We start from the raw sequence: 18,201 nt of genomic DNA, 5'->3' as shown, positions 1-18,201 counted from the left end.
AGCCTCTTCCATTATTCATTCAGAACATACGATTTCTAATCCAATCCCATATATCCACCTTAAAAATTACCAACAGACTCATTTGTTGCTAGCTAAAAAGAATGTACCAAAAGATTACCACATTTAACATTTATAGTGTTTCTTAGATTTCCTCCTGAGAAGTATGGCTACATTTTAAATAAAGTCCACATAAGAATTAGATCTTAATCTGCAGTTCCCCTTAACATCATATATAAAAAAAAATCAATTCACTTCAGTTAAATTCCAAGGATTGCACCCAGAGGCTCTGTTAAAGCAAAATACTGCAATGACAGACATCTAAAATCAAAACGCTCATGTGTTGATCTGAAACATTAATTTGTTTTCTTTCCAGAAATGTTACTCCATGCTGAGTATTTCCAGCATTTTCTGTTCATAATTCAGATCATGTCTCATCTTTCCTCAGAAGCAAGCTTTGGAGTTCTGGTATCATTCTAATAAATCTCTGCTGGCTTCTTCCAAGCCAAGATATCTCTCCTAAATATCCAGATGGAACCATTGCTCTAAGTATGGTCTAAACAGGCCTTTGAATTACTTTATTGACATCTAACCTTTTGTAATTCTTTCATGAATAAAGACCACCATTATATTTGAAATTTTATTTTCACAATCTATGACATTTTAATGATGGCTAGACGCAAGGAGTACCCTCCATCATATTGTGTAGCGTTACCATCTTGATAAACGGGACAGACTTGGAACATATTGAGTAACTCAAAACAGAGCACCCCATCAGTTACAGTAGAATTCAAGTACACAATCTGCCATCTCATAGTCCATCATATCCCCAAGTTTACCATTATCGAGCAGAGAGATCAATCTTGATTCAAAGAAGACTGTAGTAGCAAGGCATGCCAAAAGCATCACTAGGCATATTGAAACATGGAGGTATTTCCTGAAGCAGCTATAATACAGGTCTACTTGCATACCAAACAGTGGAAGTCGTATGCAATAGGTAGAGCTAAGCGATCAAAGTTTGTGAGAACTTTGATCCCACAATCAATAAATATCCCCACCTTCAATGATGGGGAACCCAGCACGAGGATATATAGAGCCAAAGGATTGGCATCCATCTTCAGCCAGACATTGAGTGGATGATCCATCTCTGCTTCCTTGAGGAGGTTGCCAGCCTTACAGATGGCAGTCTTCAACTAAGTCAATTCACTCCAGAAATGGCTGAAGACTACTACAAAAGCCATTGGTCCTGGAAACATTGCAGAAAATTGTACTGAATCCTTGGTCCAGAACTTAAATGGACTCAAGCCAAACGGTTTCAGGATAGCCACAATACTGGCATCTACTTGACAATGGAAAATTGCCCATGTACACAAGTAGTATGACAAAGGCAATCTTGCCAATTACTGCCCCAATCTACTCTTAATCAAAGCGGGAGATGAGAGAGGATCAGTGTTATCAAGTGACACTTGCACAGATATAAACTGCTCATTAACACAGAAACTTACGCCCTCATTACAGCCTTGTTCCAAACATGAACAAAACAGCTGAACTCTTGAGCAAAAGTCACACTGCCCCTTTAAAGTCACATTGAATTTTGTATCGGCAGAAGGAACCCTAGCAAAACCAAAAATCAATGGAAATCAGGATTAAATATACACTTGATTGGAGTCATACCTAGCACAAAAGGAAGGAGGATATTGTTGTTGTGATCAATCATTTCAGCCCTAGGACATCTCTGCAGAGCTCCTCAAGGTGGTGTCCTATACTCATTTACAGCTGCTTCAATGATGTTCCGTCCACCATAAGGACCAAATTGGTGAAAGTTACTGATTGCATAACGTTCAACAGCATTGTGACTGCTCAAATACTAAAGCAGTCCATGTCCTTGACAACATCAAAGTATGGGTTGGGGTAAGTAACAAGTTAAATCCACACCACAAACACTAGCCAATGCCTAATCTTCAATAAGGGAGAAGCTAACCATTACTGCTTGGCATTCAATGGGATTACCATCACTGAATCCATCTTTTTTTGGGGGGGTGGGGTCTCATTCAACAGAAACAACTTGACACGGCATATAAATACCGTGATTCCTAGAGAAGGTCAGAGGCTAGGCTCCCAAACCTGTCCATCATCTACCAGGGAGAAGTCAGGATGGATGCAGTTGCCAAGAATACTCAAAGTAGACAATAAACAGGGCAAAAAGCAAAGCTTGTTTAGCACCCATCACCATCCTCAAAGTGCAGAGTTGCAGGAGTGGGTACCATTTACAAAATGTACTACACTTAAACATAAAGGCTTCTTCTAAAGGTGCAGCCTCTATCACCTATGGGGTTAGAAATTCAATGGGACCAGATGTACAGCTCAAAAATGCACCTCCCCCAGAACAATTAAAGATGGGTAACAAAATGCTGGTCTAGTCAGCAACACCCACGTGCCATGAACAAAAAAAATCTGATCTTCTGCCACTGAGCTAATTTCCTAATCAAGTCAACAATTTGCCCTTGAGCTTAGACTTCAGCAACAGACTCTTTATAGAGGGAGGAATTTCATAAGCAGAAGTGAAATATCAATCTCTCTCTCATTGTATGATTAAAGAAACAGGTGATCAGCTATAAAAGATCGACACAGGTTCAATCCGGAGTGTGGTAACAAGGACCTCAGTGCCCCTTTAGAGGGCAAAAATGAATTTTTGTTCAAAGTCCTTTTCTTAAAAAGAAAGGGATGTTCAACTAACCAAAACTACAAAATTAAAAACAAAATTACCATGGAGTTAAAAAAACTTCAAATAGAGAGTAGACACTGGTGTTACTTTTTGACACATCCAATGTTTACATTAGATGAGGCCACCTGTCCTGTTTAAAAGTAGATACTAGGAGTTCAAAAAGGAGAGCTAGATATTATAATGAAAGTCCATGAATATCTTTTCTGACTGCTTCAAACTCTTGTCCTGCAGAAAACACCAGATTCCTGAACAGCAAGGCTTGAATGTCATAGTTAACATATTTATTGAACCTAAATTAGCAACTATTTAGTTAACAGACGGCTATGACAGATGTTGCAATGGATCTAAATTTGCTGTGTTTTTGATGAGCTTTTGTCAGATATCTGCCAGAGCTCTCTACCAAAAGCACTGCTCTACTCTACTAATAAATTAAAACAGTAATATGAACGTAGATTAACATCCTTCTCTATTCTAGCAATTTATAACTAGCTGGGGAAAATTCTAAGAAGCCCATTTAGATATTAAGTGAATATTACAATAGAATGTTTAAGAACATGGTTCTCAGTCAAGAGAAACAAGTTCTCTTAAATGACAACTTTCCCCTGCCCTTTTAACCTCTAGGAGCTCACCAACGACTTAGTTACTCCATTCAGCTGCCTCTGCTCAACATGGCAAACCTTAATGCTGAATTCTCTAGGTTCTTCCGATTTTCCCCATGTACTAGATCTTGTCAATTAAATCCACCAGTTCCTCCATTTCTGACCCTGTTCCTATTAAACTGATTACCCAACTTTCCTACCTGGCTCCCAGATAGCTCATATTAGCAACATCTCTCTTTAGATACTGTTTCCCTCTCAAATAAACAACTGATAAATTATAGGCAAATGTAATATTAGCATTCAGTTCAAGAGTGCTAGAATACAGGAGCAGAAATATATTGCTCTGGCGATATAAAAGGCTCTGGTCAGACTGCATACCGAATATTCAAGAACAGTTTTGGACGTTGTAAAGAAAGAATTTGCTGGCAAGAGGTGGGCCAGAGGAGGTTTATAAGAATGATCCCAGGAATGAAGGGCTGTCATATGAGAAGCTGTTGATTCTTGGTCTGCACCTCAATGGAGTATAGAAGGATGAGGGTAGGGAGATTTTTTTTAGGTTCATGAGAATGTTCTCAAGAAAGAAAAGCTTAACATATGAGGAACATTTCAGGACACTGTTTATACTCTATGGAGTGGAGAAGGATGGCAGGGGGATTAATTGAAATATACAGAATGACCTGGACAGAGTAGATATTTCCATCGGTATGAGAAACTATGACCCCAGGGCACTGCCTTAGGAGTAAAATGAAGACCTTTTAGATTGGAGAGAAGGAAAAACATCTTCAAGAGGTTCAAGGGTTATGGGGAGAAAGTGGGAGAATGGGGTTGAGAAACTCAGTCATAATTGAATGGCAGAGGAGACCCAATGGGCTGAATGGCCTAATTTCTGCTCCTATTGTCTTTACAGTTTTAGGATTAAAAACACAAAAGAAAGAGGCTGGAAAATAATGAAGATGACATTTCTGCTAGTAGGAGACTAGCAGAAGACGGAGGACGAGGACGAGGAGGAATCTTTTCAGCCAGAGGGTGTTGAATCTGTAGAACTCATTCCTGTGGAGGCCACGTCAGGGATTCAGAGATTCTTGATTAGCAAGGGGATCACAGGCTGAGGAGAAGGCAGGGGAATGGAGTTGAAAAACATAGGCACAGAGTCAGATATGTACAGCATGAAACAGACCTTTTGGTCCAACTCATCCATGCCGAACAGATATCCCAATCCAATCTAGTCCCACCTGCCTGCACCTGGGCAATATCCCTACAAACCCTTCTTATTCATATACCCAGATGCCTTTAAAAGTCGCAATTGTACCAGCCTCCACCACTTCCTCTGGCAGCTCATTCCATACACGTACCACCCTCTGCGTGAAGATGTTGCCCCCTTAGGCCTCTCACCACCCTCCGACTCTGGCTCAAAGGTAGAAAACAGTGGGCCAAACGGCCTAATTCTGTTGCTAAGCCTTATTCTCTAATTAAATAGAACAAAGCACAGGAACGGGCCCTTCAACCACAAATGTTGTGCTGAACATGATGCCAAATTAAACTAATCCCTTCTGCCTGCCCATGGTCCACTGTCCTCCATTCCTTGCACATTCATGTGCATATCTAAAAAGTATCTTAAATGACCCTTAAATACTGGAAAAACAGAAACAAATATTTTTATTCCCAATCACAAGTTTCTCTCTCCTGTCCTTAACTCCATTTATCTCCCTGGTAAGCACTTAGAAAGGTGAAATCAGTCTGAACATACCCGACATAAACTCATGCATTCCCATTCTGTACCAACACCCGACATTACCAATGCCTCACTTCAGTTGCTGCTGAAAACATACCAATGCATCAACACATCACCTCTTGGCTTAAGTAATCCAGTGCACCCTGACCGACCACCATAATTCTGCTCACTGTGAAGATTGTCATTCAATATTCTGAATGGCTGAATCTAAGTGGAAGCGAAATTTATATTCACTGGTACAACTAGTATCTTGGAATTGAAAACTTGCCAAAAATACATTTGAAAAATTTCACATTTAAGCAACACAACATGGAAGCTGCATTCCTAGAAATTACAATAGAAACATGATAGAATTCAGATTAGAACAATTGAATGTAGAGTGATAAATATCCAGAGTCCTTCAGCTTCTGAAAGTTCCAAAAACCTTTTCTATTATCTTTGGCAAGAGAAGAAAATTTAACTAATTTACCCAACTTAATCTTAACCACAGTCAGTTCTGCTTTAACATGTGCTTCTTCAATGCAAATTGAAGAATTTAGACCATTATTTGTAGTACACAACTCTCACTACCTGTATTGGTTATAATGCAATTCCATCCCCATTAGTTTAAATGGCATGGCTACTGTGTGATTTTCTTACAGTGCAAGATTGCACAAGAACAGAATTATCGTGTTACATCAGAACTGATTGTATTTTCCTTCTAAAATGTACAATTTTCATAAAAACTTTCAGCAGTATTTGATCTGTACTTTCTCTGCATTCAACCAGATTCTGAAGAGAAATAGACCATACAAGCAATTTATTTTAAAAATCAATGAGTATTGCCAATTCCAAGACTCAGGCAAAAGTTGATTTGGTCTCCAATTTTGAGATTCATTATTTGTGAACTCTTCACCTCATTTCTAGTTCAGAGTTCAAATTAAAAGCACTTCCTCAATATCATGTATCTCAACATCCTAAAAATGTCATTCTTCAAATTTATCTCCAAATTACATGAAGAATCATCACCATGTTTCTCCGAATCCTAATAGATCAATGTTCTTGAAACTGACAACAATAGCACTTCAAAGAAAACTTTCTCAATTTCCTTTTTTTACTATCTTTGATCAGACACATATGTAACAGGCAGATGATTACTCACAGTCCTGCCACGGATAGGTTGCTTGCCTCACAGCTGTTACTGATGAACTTATTTCAACATACAAGGTTAAGGGGACTTGACAGGAGGGGGACACCAAGAAGCTGTTTTATCTGATATGCTGGCAGTTTGGGAGACAGATTTTAAAAATAAGAGGTTTTAAAACCTCTTAAAAGATGGAGATGGACTGGTTTCCAAAGGATTGTTAGACTGAAAAATTCTTCCCCAGAAAACAGTAGAAACTGAATCACTGAGCTCTCCAATAGTGACAGTGGATAGCTACACTTCATACAGCTGTTATGTAAATGAATGAGAATATTAAAACATGCATCCTAAATTCTATGTAGGTGGTGGGTTAAATAAAATAAAAGCAACCATCAGTTAAGCTGCAGCAAATTCTAATAACATTTATCATGCTGAAAGATAATCTGATTTTATATTGTTATTATAATATAATAAATATGCATAGACACCCCCTTTGGTCAGTTCGCAAAGGAAAATTCAATCCTCTGCAGAAAGACAATGTCACATGTAACAGGATATGCTGCATGTAGGTCATTGTCCAATTTTCTCATCTCTTAGGTGCTTTTTTCCACTTAAAAATGCTGGATGCAAACGGACAAGTCTAACAAGAGTCTAGTTTGTTCATAATCTTGTGCTTGCTTATAAATATAATTAATATACTTTATAGACCAATATGTTGGAGGAACTACTTACTTTTGAGAGTGGAATAAGAAAATCCAACTTGTATGAAAGGATTACTCTGGTCAACAGCACAACAAAGACCACATATGCAGAATTCTCAAAGTCTGTCAATTGGACCTGCAAATGGAATGTTAAAAAAAAGAGATTCCTGTAAACAACTATATTTATTTTTAAGGGATGCCAGTTTGCCTGAAACTCTAGCGATAAGCACATTGTTATTATTAATATGGGGTAATGCAGCAATTTACATATGCCAGGGATTATTGTTGGAAAATGTCAATGCAGATACAGCAATACATGAAGGAATTCAGAATTTCCTAATAAGCAAAACATATAATTCATCCAGGGGACAGAAAAAAAGAGCACATGCATTCTAAGGTTCAGTGCCAGCTATAAAAGGAAGTAACACTGATACTCAATACGTCCAAGTCATTGAGTTGATAGTGTAGTATGATAGATGTCCATATAAAATGCTTTTAGAGGGCTTGAGCTAATGGTTACTAATTCAACAGAGATAGTAAACTAATTGGCGGAAAACACTAGTTACACAGAACTATTTATAGAGTCAGAGACATACAGCATGGAAATAGACCCTTCAGTCCAGCTCATCCATGCCAACCAGATATGCCAAACTGAACTAGTTCCATTTACCTGTGTTTGGTCTATATCCCTCTAAAAACTTTTCTTATCAACGTATCTGTACAAGAGTCTTTTAAATGTTGCAATTGTACCCACTTCTACCACTTCCTCTGACAGCTCTTAACTCTCCCCTTCCTTATCCTCACTTTTGTTGTTATTGTACTGCCCCTGATGGGCTTTGCATGTAATTGATTCAGAAATACAGGCACTTTGGTGGTGGGAGGGCTAGGATCAAGTCCTGTCTAGTTTCAGATAAAGTAGTCGTATATATCTGAACAAGTTGATGAGACAGATCTAGTAACAACTAGTTAAATAACACTAGTATATGAGAATTAGGATAAAGAGAGGAGTTGGGAGGATCAGAATTTTCAATAACTTGGTACTTCAACAGAAATATAAAAATAAGTCCCGAGAGCTCTGAAGATGGCAGGATAGTTGAAATTATTTTCAATTGTTCTAATGAACAGGAGCAGACACAATAGCCAAAACTTTGATCAAAGAGTACTCAATTACTTAACACCCCCCCAATAAAGCAATAATTTGGGAAGAATCATAGATAGGAGTGTCAATACTACAAGGCATCTGATAAAACAGCTGTTTCTTTTTGCCAGCTAAGCAAACAAAATGGAGATCCAAATAAAAATGAAATACGTTGGCAATTTGCCCATCTCTGGTTCCTCCAATTATCTATGAAAGGGTTCTGATTCGTGCAACTATCAGAATTATGGAATAAGGCTTAAAATCTATAGTATGGTCATTAATGCAATCTGGGTCACCTCTAATGTGGAGTAAGCACTCTGCCCGGTAGTTATTTACATTAAGACTAACTGACTTTTAATTGGATGTCTTTTCCAGTGCAAAACCAAAACTACCTAATATTATTTTGTTACTGCTACAGAAGCAAAATGTGACACTCAATTTGAATCTACAACATGTGCCTCAAAAACGTGTTGCCTTCACTTGAAATGCCTGGGGCCCAATGCTGGGGCCTCAAGGACATTAAAGAACCAGAGTTTTTTAAAAATAATGTATAACACAAGAAAATTGCCTTGATGATCTGTATTTAAACTAAATACAATTATTTTGTTATGATTACAGCACTTACCTCCATAGGTCGAAACTCCACTCTCCATCCAATTTCAGAATTTGGGGGTGGTGGCTTGAATCGCATGGTTTGCCAATTTGTGGATTGTATGTTCTATAGGTAGTCATATGCACAAGGAATTATTTTTAAGTTAGTTTTCCTAAAACATACAATTCCTATGATATTTTCAAAACATTTTATTCAACAAGATGTCTGTTGACTGATTAAATACTCAAGACTGAATCTCGATCGGCTCGGTGGCTCAGTGGCTAGCACTGCTGCCTCACAGCACCAGGGACCTGGGTTCAATTCATGCCTCAGATGACGGTTTGTGTGGAGTTTGCACATTCTCCCAGTGTTGCCTGGATTTCCTCCGGGTGCTCCAGTTTCCTTCCACAGTCCAAAGATGTGCAGGTCAGGTGAGTTGGCCATGCTAAATTGTCCACAGTCTTAAGTGCAGTAGTCAGGAGTAAGTATAAGAAATGGGTCTGGGTGGGTTATTCTGTGGAGGGTCAGTGTGGTCTTGTCAGGCCGAAGGGCCTGTTTCCACACTGTGGGTAATCTAATCTAACTTCAGTTGAGTTCTTTCTGGTTAATGCACAAAATCAATGCCAAAAAAATAAGCTTTTACTAGGACTACTCTAATATTAATAGTCAAAGTGATATTTTACTTTAAACATCGCAAAGAGTGTGTTAAATTATGTGGTCATACTTTTTAAGAGTTGAATCACAGGACAACTTTGTTTTAAAACAAGTTATACCTGAAATGATTACCTATGCCATGGCCAGCATTTCTTGGTTTAGTGCTCACCACTTTTTCCACCCCCAATAATGCTCTTTGCTTCCTCACTGCATGAAAATGCTAAATATCCTCACCGGTGAACACTGCTGTACTGGGGTTGGATGCTGAATAGTGTTTTCAGGATGCAATGCTTTGACAGTTCAATGGATTTTCCAAAAGTTAGATTCCTATAAAGTTTTAGATCTGCTATGAAAAACTAAGTAAATCAATGTAAAAACCAGGACAAGTAAAAGGCAAACGGCTCAAGTCTGAGCACTTCTGGTCACCTACAGAACAGTCTCAGTAGTTTAACCATAGCAATTCAAAGATGTCTCATCACCTAACATGTTGCTAGTGTTAATATTGTAGGTTACCTCAAAGTGGTCAGACTCATTTGCATCATCCAGATTTATCTTTTCTGCATACAGTGTCAAAGGATCACGAATAAAAAGATGAGCTATATGTTGCGCCAGAAGATGATCAATACCTGAAAAACATTTCAAAGTTCAAAAATATTTCTTCGGTACACAAGATCAAGCATTAAGATTAACACATGATCATGAACAGTTTTTTTTGTCCGATATTTGGCAACCACTGACAGTAAGTGCAGTGAGGGGCTAATTAAGCAAAAACACAAGCTTCCCACGAAGATCTGTAGCTCAGGTTGTCGATGAGGTAGTTGGTTAGCTCAGTGAGCTGCTGGGTAATCGTGCAGACATTTCTTAACCATACTCAGTAACAGAGTGACTTCTATGAAGCGCCGTTCTGTCCTGCTTGGCTTTTTGAGAGGTTTGGTCTGTCAAAGTGTGTGCCACTTTCAGGTTTTTTCTGCTACTGGGTCTCTGTCTGTCGATGGCCTTTGATTGAAAACCAGGCTTCCAGGGACACACTTGCGTGTCTCTGGTTGGCTTGTCCTACTAGGGGAAAGGGGCACAGTTAAACCAGGGAGGGTAGAAGGCCAAGATGAGGGTTCAGCAAATGTTAAAGTTTCCAGAACAAGTAATAAGACAGTATGGAAAGTCTCAAACTTCAGGCACAGCAAATAAGGGACAACTATGAGAAGGGGGCCAGTTATTGTAGACTAAAGGGTGTTGCACTTAAAATGCACACAGCTTACAAAACAAGGTAATGGACTTGTAGTGCAGATTGAAATCGGCAGATACAAATGTGGGCAAAGAGATGAGGCTGCAAGGAGATCAGGGCTGGGAACTAAACATCAAAGCATTTGCATCCTATCAAAAAGGACATGGCAGAGGGAATGGGGTTGCTTTGTTAATGAGAAATAAAATTATAATGAATAGCGATAAGTGGTTAGAGTCAGAAGGTGTAGAATCTGCATTGGTAGAGTTGAGGGATAGCAAAAAAAAAAAAAAGACCCTGATGGGAATTACATACAAGCCTCCTAGCAGCAGTCAATGAGAAATAAAATTATAATGAATAGTGTTAAGTGGTTAGAGTCAGAAGGTGTAGAATCTGCATTGGTAGAGTTGAGGGATAGCAAAGGAAAAAAAAAAGACCCTGATGGGAATTACATACAAGCCTCCTAGCAGCAGTCAGGATATGGGGAAGAAAATAAGTCATGAGATAGAAAAGATATGTAAGAAAGGCACTATTACAGTTAGGGACTTCAAAGAGAAAGGGAACTGGGAAAATCAATTAGCAGCAAATTCCAAGATTGGAATACAAATGTGGGAAAGTGAGAGGTTATGCACTCTGGTGGAAAGAATAGAGGTGTAGACTATTTTCTAATATACAGAAAGGGTTTGAAAATGAAGCACGAAGGGACTTAGGATTCTTTGTTCAGGATTCACTTAAAATTAACATACAGAGCAGCTGGCAGTTAGAGGGGCAAATGCAATGTTAGCATTCATTTCAAGAGGGCCAGAGTACAAAGAACAGAAATTTAGGCGGTATAAGGCTCTGGTCAGATTGCATTTGGAATATCACGAGCAGTTTTGGGCCCCATGTTGCAGGAGGTTCTGCCAATGGAGGAGTTCCAGAGGTGGCTTACAAGAATTATCCCAGGGATGATGGGTTTGTCATATGAGCAGCAGTTCAGGACTGGCAGTTGAGACAAATGAGAGAGAGAATGGATTGAAACTCAGAAAATCTGAGGCGCCTGGACACTGGAGAAAATGTTGTTTTCACTATTAGGAGAAATTAGGATCTAAAAAGGGCACAGCCTCAGAATGAAGTGACGTATCATTAGAATTGACATGGAGAGAAATTTCTTCTGTGATAGGACGGTGAATCTGTAAAACTCAGTGTTGAAAAAGGCTGTGGAGACCAAGTCATTGAGTGTGTTTAAGACAGAGATAGACAGGTTTGTGATTAGTAAGGGGATGAAGGGTTTCAGGGAGAACACAGGAGAATGGGATTGAGAAACTTAACAGCCATGAGCGACTGATGGAGCAGAATGGCCTAATTCTGCTCCTGTATCTTATGATCCATACTTATAACATTTCAGAAATAGTAATGACCAAGTGAAGCAATGGAATGACAGTTACTTATAGTATAAGGTTTTGCAGATTGAATGATGTACCACCTTAAAGTACATGAAAAAGTCCAGATCAAACACAATATTCAGGTGGTAAAGTAAAAGGAGAAGTTGGGGACAAATTGAACTACAGAATACTGATGAAATTCAGATGCCATTGTATGTTTTAATTAATTCAATTATTCACATTTGTTGCAGAAATTGCAAAAGAGGTGGGAGCAAGAGTGAGCAAGTGCACAAGGGGAAGTGAGCACACGTAGGCTTGCTTGGGTACGTGGGAGGAGAAGGGGAACAATCAATGGATGTGGAAAGATGCACAAATATGCAGAATAAAAATTACATGAAATACCAGCCTCCCTTGCTATTCACCAAATATCCCCATCCACTGTTCAAAAAGACTATTTTAAAAACACAAAAGTATTCTGCCATTTTTTTACTGCAATTATTTTTGAAAATCTTTCAATCCTTACAACCACCTTAATAGTACTATTGTACAAAGGCATCCTCGGAAATGAGATAATCTGCACAAGTTCATACTGTCCAAATAAAATTTCTTTAAATAAGAGAGCAATTTGGGAGAAACTAATGCCGAGATTGCAAGCAAAATCTTATAGAAATAAGCTCACTAAATTGACGGTGTAATGGACACAAAACATGCAGAAGGATGACAAAGGTTTATAAAAGAATGTTCATTAAAAATTAGGAATTGTTTTATGGTGATTAGTCCATGGAAATTTGTTAAACAACTCATTGCTACACCTCAACTGGGTACAATTATAGTTTGTGAAGAGGACATAATCAGCAATATTCAGATAGCAGAGGAGTCAAACTGATACTGTTCTGCTTTTAAAAGTCAAATACTGACAATCAAATCCTGGCATGGTAGCTCAGTGGTTAGTATTGCTGTCTCAGCACCAGGAGCCTGTGTTTGATTCTAGCCTCCAGTGACCAAATGTATGGAGTTTGCACATTCTCCATGTATTGGCATGGGTATCCTCCATGTACTCTGGATTCCTCCCACACAGTCCAAAGATGTGCAGGTTAGGTGGATTGGCCATGGGAAATGCAGGGTTACTGTATGCGTGCATGCGTGTGGGGGTCTTGGTGGGATGTTGTTCAAAGAATCAATGTAGACTCGATGGGCCAAATGGCCTGCTTCCCCACTGTAGGGAGTCTATGATTCTATGACAACACACTTTGTGATTGCTTCTTGAAAAATGAGTGTAGATATCTTGCATGCTTGTACATTTAAGTCTTGGAACATAACTGCTACAAAAATGTTGCATGGGTTAAAAGGCAGCATCACATTTGTACTACGATAAAATAAAAGGCCTTAATTGCCTGCAATTACACCATATCAACACAAGGCAACTCGTATTTAGGAAGATGACAGAATGTAATACCAGATTTTATTTTAATGCATCCTTTATTACCTCCTTCTCGAAGTTGCTTGTAGATTTCATCATCGACTGTTAATTCTAGGTCATTATATTTTTCACCACATTTCGATAGGTAACTATCAATGGAGTCATACCTGGATTTACTGATCCTGTATTTGCTGTGCTTGCGAGGCTGCAAATGCAATAAGCACAGTGTAAGGTTATCCAGCAAAAGGTTCCTGCTGTGCAGATTAATAAGCAAAATGTTAACTCTGAATTCTCATGTTAGTTACCTCCAAACCTCTTTCTTCCCTGGTCCGGTCATCTACAGAGGCTGAAATTACACCCCAGCGACAATCAATGTCAGACACATAACCTCTATAAAATGGTGAAGCAGCACTCAAAGCCATCTGGAAGGAAAATTGCATTTAAATGCGTTGGGGGAAGAATTTGCAATTCATTAGTGAATATTTTATAATTTTTGCCTGTCGATTGGTTTTATGCAATGAAGATAACAAATTTTATTTACATACATTAAAATAAACATCTGAATATTACAATCAAGTCAAGTGTTAACATTAAGTTAGTCAGTCATAATTGTTATTAATTATTGCTCTGCCATGTATTAAGAATGTTAAAGATTCTGATATATGGCCTCAATTATGAATACTCCTTGTCCACTTTTGAAGAAGTTTGGATTAATCAAATTGAAACACAGAACCCAATTTCTAGGGTTTAGCATTCATGCACATTTAGACATGAATCAATAACTTCATTAGTTTCTACACAAGGTAAATTTTAACAGACAAGAATATTAAAATGTTAGATATCATCAAGAGTGGTTTTGAGCATATCAACAAAACAAATAACTAACATTTGTCAGAAGACCGAGGAGGCTCGTTTGTGAAAAGAAGATGTAAAACAATACAGTTTTCATGAACTGCCATTTAATGTTGACATGGCCGTCACTTTCAGCAGTGATGTTATTAAACTGAACCGAATTGGCGTAGTTCAACAGTAAATATTAAGGCTAATTTAGACTTTCATTTGATAGAGATGGAAATCAGAAATAGCTCCACATTGAGGGTGCAGTCTTCCATAACATACCTTGAATGCTTAAGGGAAGTACCTGACAATTATCAAAATATTAGTTCTCCCTATTAAAGTCACTTTTAATAAACACACTTCTCTACTTGTCTATACAATATCATACTGACCCCTGGTCAGAATCCAAAAGTTATGTTTTGTTTAAAAAAAGCTATGAAAAGATATTTAAGATATTCCACAAAAGCTGACGTAATACAAAACAAAGGAATGAAAAATAAAATTAAGGTTTTACATTTCATAAAAGGTATATTAGTTATAAAAAGTTGAGTAAAAAGCCAAGAACAATACTTACGTTAAGTTTTATCAGCATGACAAAGTGATTCAATAAGTTAATCTTATTGCATTCACTTATCCAGAATATTTCCAACAGTACCTATACCTCCATCATTTTATCGGACACACAAAGAGCATGAAGGAATCGATTTAAAACACAAGTTCTTGCTTGATGTTATACTACCACTTAGTGTTAAGTATGAGCTATTGCAACTAAAATATTTTGCAATTATCTCCCACCAAGAAGATAGAGGACAAACCAGAAACATAGTCAACATTTATAAACTCCTCAATGTGCTATACCAAAACAATTGAGGATTTGATTTTCTTCTCACCCAATAGCATTAAGAACAGTTGGTGCATCACTAAAATCAAGATTACAACATTCTTCAACTTGAAGGAAAATTAAGTTATGGTCAAAGCTCTTCACTGCATTTCCTTTCTATAAAATCATAACAGACAAGTTCAGGTTCACACAAATCTACAAGTCAAACATCTTGTTAAAGCTCTTTGTTGAAGCTCATGCAAGTAGAGAAGGCTGAATAAGAGACTGCAAGGTTGCTGTACCTACAAGAATGTCAATATCTTGCCCAGTCAGTTAATGGGGCAAACAAAAAACTGGGAGGACTATTGAAACAGAAATTCTGACAGTAATTTTCAGTTATGTAAACTCAAGTTATCAATTCTAAAGACTCAAAGCAAAGCAAAAAACAAAAAAATAATTTGCTAACTTTTTAAGAAATAAACCGTTGACTGCTGCCAGATCCACACTGCTCAGATATGAAGACTATTGATTGGAATGGTGCTAATTTATTTAAATGGTAATTGCAACAGTGAACTATATTGCATACAGATTCAAAAACAGAAGTTGCTGGAAAAGCTCAGCAGGACTGGCACCATCTGTGAAGAGAAACCTATTGTTTACCCTTTACACCCTCCCCCACCCTATCTTCTGCATAAAAACCACCATTTTCCTAGCTACCAGTTCTGAGGAAGGGTCACCGGACTAGAAGTGTTAACTCTGATTTCTCTTCACATCCAGAACATCAACAGCTGCCATTTCCACCACCTCCAGGGAGACGCCATCACCAGCGAGATGCAATCACCAGATACATATTCCCTTCCCCTCCCATCCCATGTCCACCTTTCGCAGGGACATACTACTCCATTCTTCCTTCACTCCCAACAATCTCCCACAGCACCATGGCACTTTCCAATGCAATCGCTGAAGATGCAACAGCTGCCCATTTTCCTCCTCAGTATCCAAAGCTCCAGGCATACCTTCCGGTTGAAGCAGCACTTTACTTGCACTTGACACAATCTCGCCTACTGCATTTGCTGCTCAGTGTGGTCTCCTCTTTATTGGGGAATAAACCATATGCTGGGTGACCACTTTGTGGAACATCTGCTAAAATGGCTAAGCTTCCAGTTGCCTAACTAATATCTAGCTCAGGCTTGATGCAGTGCTCCAGCAAAGCTCAGTGCAAGCTAGAAGAACACCATTTTCCATTTGGGGAACCTGCAGCCCTCAGGACTCTATATAGTTCAATAAATTTAGGGTCTAAACTCTCATGTCCTCACATCCAACTCCGCACAGCCCCAGGCCTTGTTATCACAGTCTGCCATTACACATTACCTATTGTTAGCCACTACCAGTCTCCATTAATGGCTATTCACTCTCCGAGCCAAATCCTTATCCACTCCTTTATCTGTCCAACTGTTCTTCTCTCTCTTTGGCCTCTATCACCACCTATTGTTTACTCCTTATCCCCTATCTTCTGCATATAAACCAACTTTTTCCTTGCTACCAGTTCTGTGGAAGAGTCACCCGACCAGAAGTGTTAATTGATTTCTCTTCACAGATGGTGCCAAACCTGCTGAGCTTTTCTAGCAACTGCTGTTTTTGATCGATTTACAGCAACTGCGGTTCTTCCAGTTTTTATTGCATACAGATTATTCAGAGGCTCTCAAACTCAAAACAAGTATCAAGATTTGCAATGCTGGGTTTACGCATCTGCTAGAGTTGGTTTTCTATGACTGTACTTCAGGACACTCCCCATTAAGAACATTTGCAGTTATCAACAACAGTGTGACTATCAGGAACATTAAAATTTAGAATTAAACTCAAACCAAACAAACAGTCTTATGGCACTTACCACTATAGGGCAAATTGTGGCGAGCTGATCATACAGATATCTGGCTTCCGAGATGCTACATGCTTGGAATGTCACCTATTGCAAAAGAGGCAGAAAACATAAGAAAACAAAAAAGATGACAAGTTAAATGAACAAAATCTTGCAACTGGACACTCACCTGAAGACAGCAATTGCCCATACCAAACCCCATAGCGTCCATATAGATATGATCAGGTTTTGTTGCTCTCGCTGTTTCACCATCATCATTGACAAATTTTTCAACAAAAGGAGAGGAAATACATCTGTCCTTATAAACTGCAAAGGAAAAGAAATTAAATCTGACAGCACTCCCAAGGAGTATGTGCATCCCATTGGATGCACATCCGAAATTGAGTTCAAATCCATATTTTTGGAATTCAGAAGATCCTTGCTGGATTAGTGGGTTATATGCAACATTAAAAAAGGTATATAAAGTAGACATCACAAAATTAAATTTGAGTTAGCTAATCTTAGTCAAGCAATAAGCCACAAAAGACTGCAATGCACTTCGTTTGGTGGAAGGGGAAAATATGGCAGAGCTTTTTGCCTTTCAATCAAAATCTAGTCAGTCATTTTTGCCATGCTCCAGCATGAAAGCTCATGATGAGAAATTATTTATTTTAATAAATCCTATGTAAAAAAAAAACACTCATCTAAGACTGATTCAAGAGCTGACATTAACAAGCACCTGTTCATAAATTTCAAAGTTATCAAAATTCAGAGAGAGCTGCTGGATAAGACATGTCTAAGAAACACCCAATTTAGTGAAGTGAAGAAACAGCATGCAAATACAGTTCAGGTAGCGAGTTCCTGAAGGCTCAATCTGGCTCAGTCTGCTGTTTGCTTGGCAGGCAGATAAACATAGAATCCCTGCTACAACAAATCTGTTCTCTGCTGCAGGAACATAAAAGAATCACACAATTGAGAGGAGAATTGAGATGACATTACAGGAACCTGACCCATGGCATCAGACTTCCCTCAACTTCTGAATCAAATAAAAACAAAAACATGTAGAATGTCACATTTTGGATTTTTTTTTCAATGGGAGTTCAATAAAATAAAAGGCATTGGTGCTCTGACCAGACTTAACTTATTCAAAGAAATGATTAGATAAAATGATATTTGGTAAAGTTTTATCTAATTTCAGACAGGAAAGATTTAGCTGCAAGGTGGAAATTAATGATGCATAACATTATTACTGATTTTCTACTACTGTCTAGCCATACGTTTGGAACGGATAGAAAAGCAGTTGAACAGTATTCTTGTCCAAGAGACAGAATCTTACTTCCGACAGATTAGAGTCCCACACAGCATCTAAATACAATTTGGTGTTTGAGTGACACATTCTGCATTTCACCACCGGAAACGGCT

General features: G+C 38.4%; 1 protein-coding gene across 3 annotated transcripts in view; it reads right to left on the bottom strand.

Moving 5' to 3' along the window:
* gclc (glutamate-cysteine ligase, catalytic subunit) overlaps positions 1-18,201 on the bottom strand; it is a 68,033-nt gene that overhangs the window by 12,087 nt on the left and 37,745 nt on the right. For all 3 annotated transcript variants that reach the window (XM_043679578.1, XM_043679569.1, XM_043679584.1), the window contains 7 exons: positions 16,970-17,106; positions 16,813-16,887; positions 13,570-13,686; positions 13,331-13,469; positions 9,775-9,887; positions 8,641-8,733; positions 6,909-7,013 (listed from right to left, as the gene is read on the bottom strand). In XM_043679578.1, the coding sequence (XP_043535513.1) occupies positions 6,909-7,013; positions 8,641-8,733; positions 9,775-9,887; positions 13,331-13,469; positions 13,570-13,686; positions 16,813-16,887; positions 16,970-17,106 (779 nt within the window). The remainder of the gene's footprint in view (positions 1-6,908; positions 7,014-8,640; positions 8,734-9,774; positions 9,888-13,330; positions 13,470-13,569; positions 13,687-16,812; positions 16,888-16,969; positions 17,107-18,201) is intronic.

Source organism: Chiloscyllium plagiosum, chromosome 3 (assembly GCF_004010195.1).
Source record: "Chiloscyllium plagiosum isolate BGI_BamShark_2017 chromosome 3, ASM401019v2, whole genome shotgun sequence".
Classification (NCBI taxonomy): domain Eukaryota; kingdom Metazoa; phylum Chordata; class Chondrichthyes; order Orectolobiformes; family Hemiscylliidae; genus Chiloscyllium; species Chiloscyllium plagiosum.
Note: the sequence above shows the minus strand (reverse complement) of the source record. Positions and strands in the feature narration are given on the sequence as shown.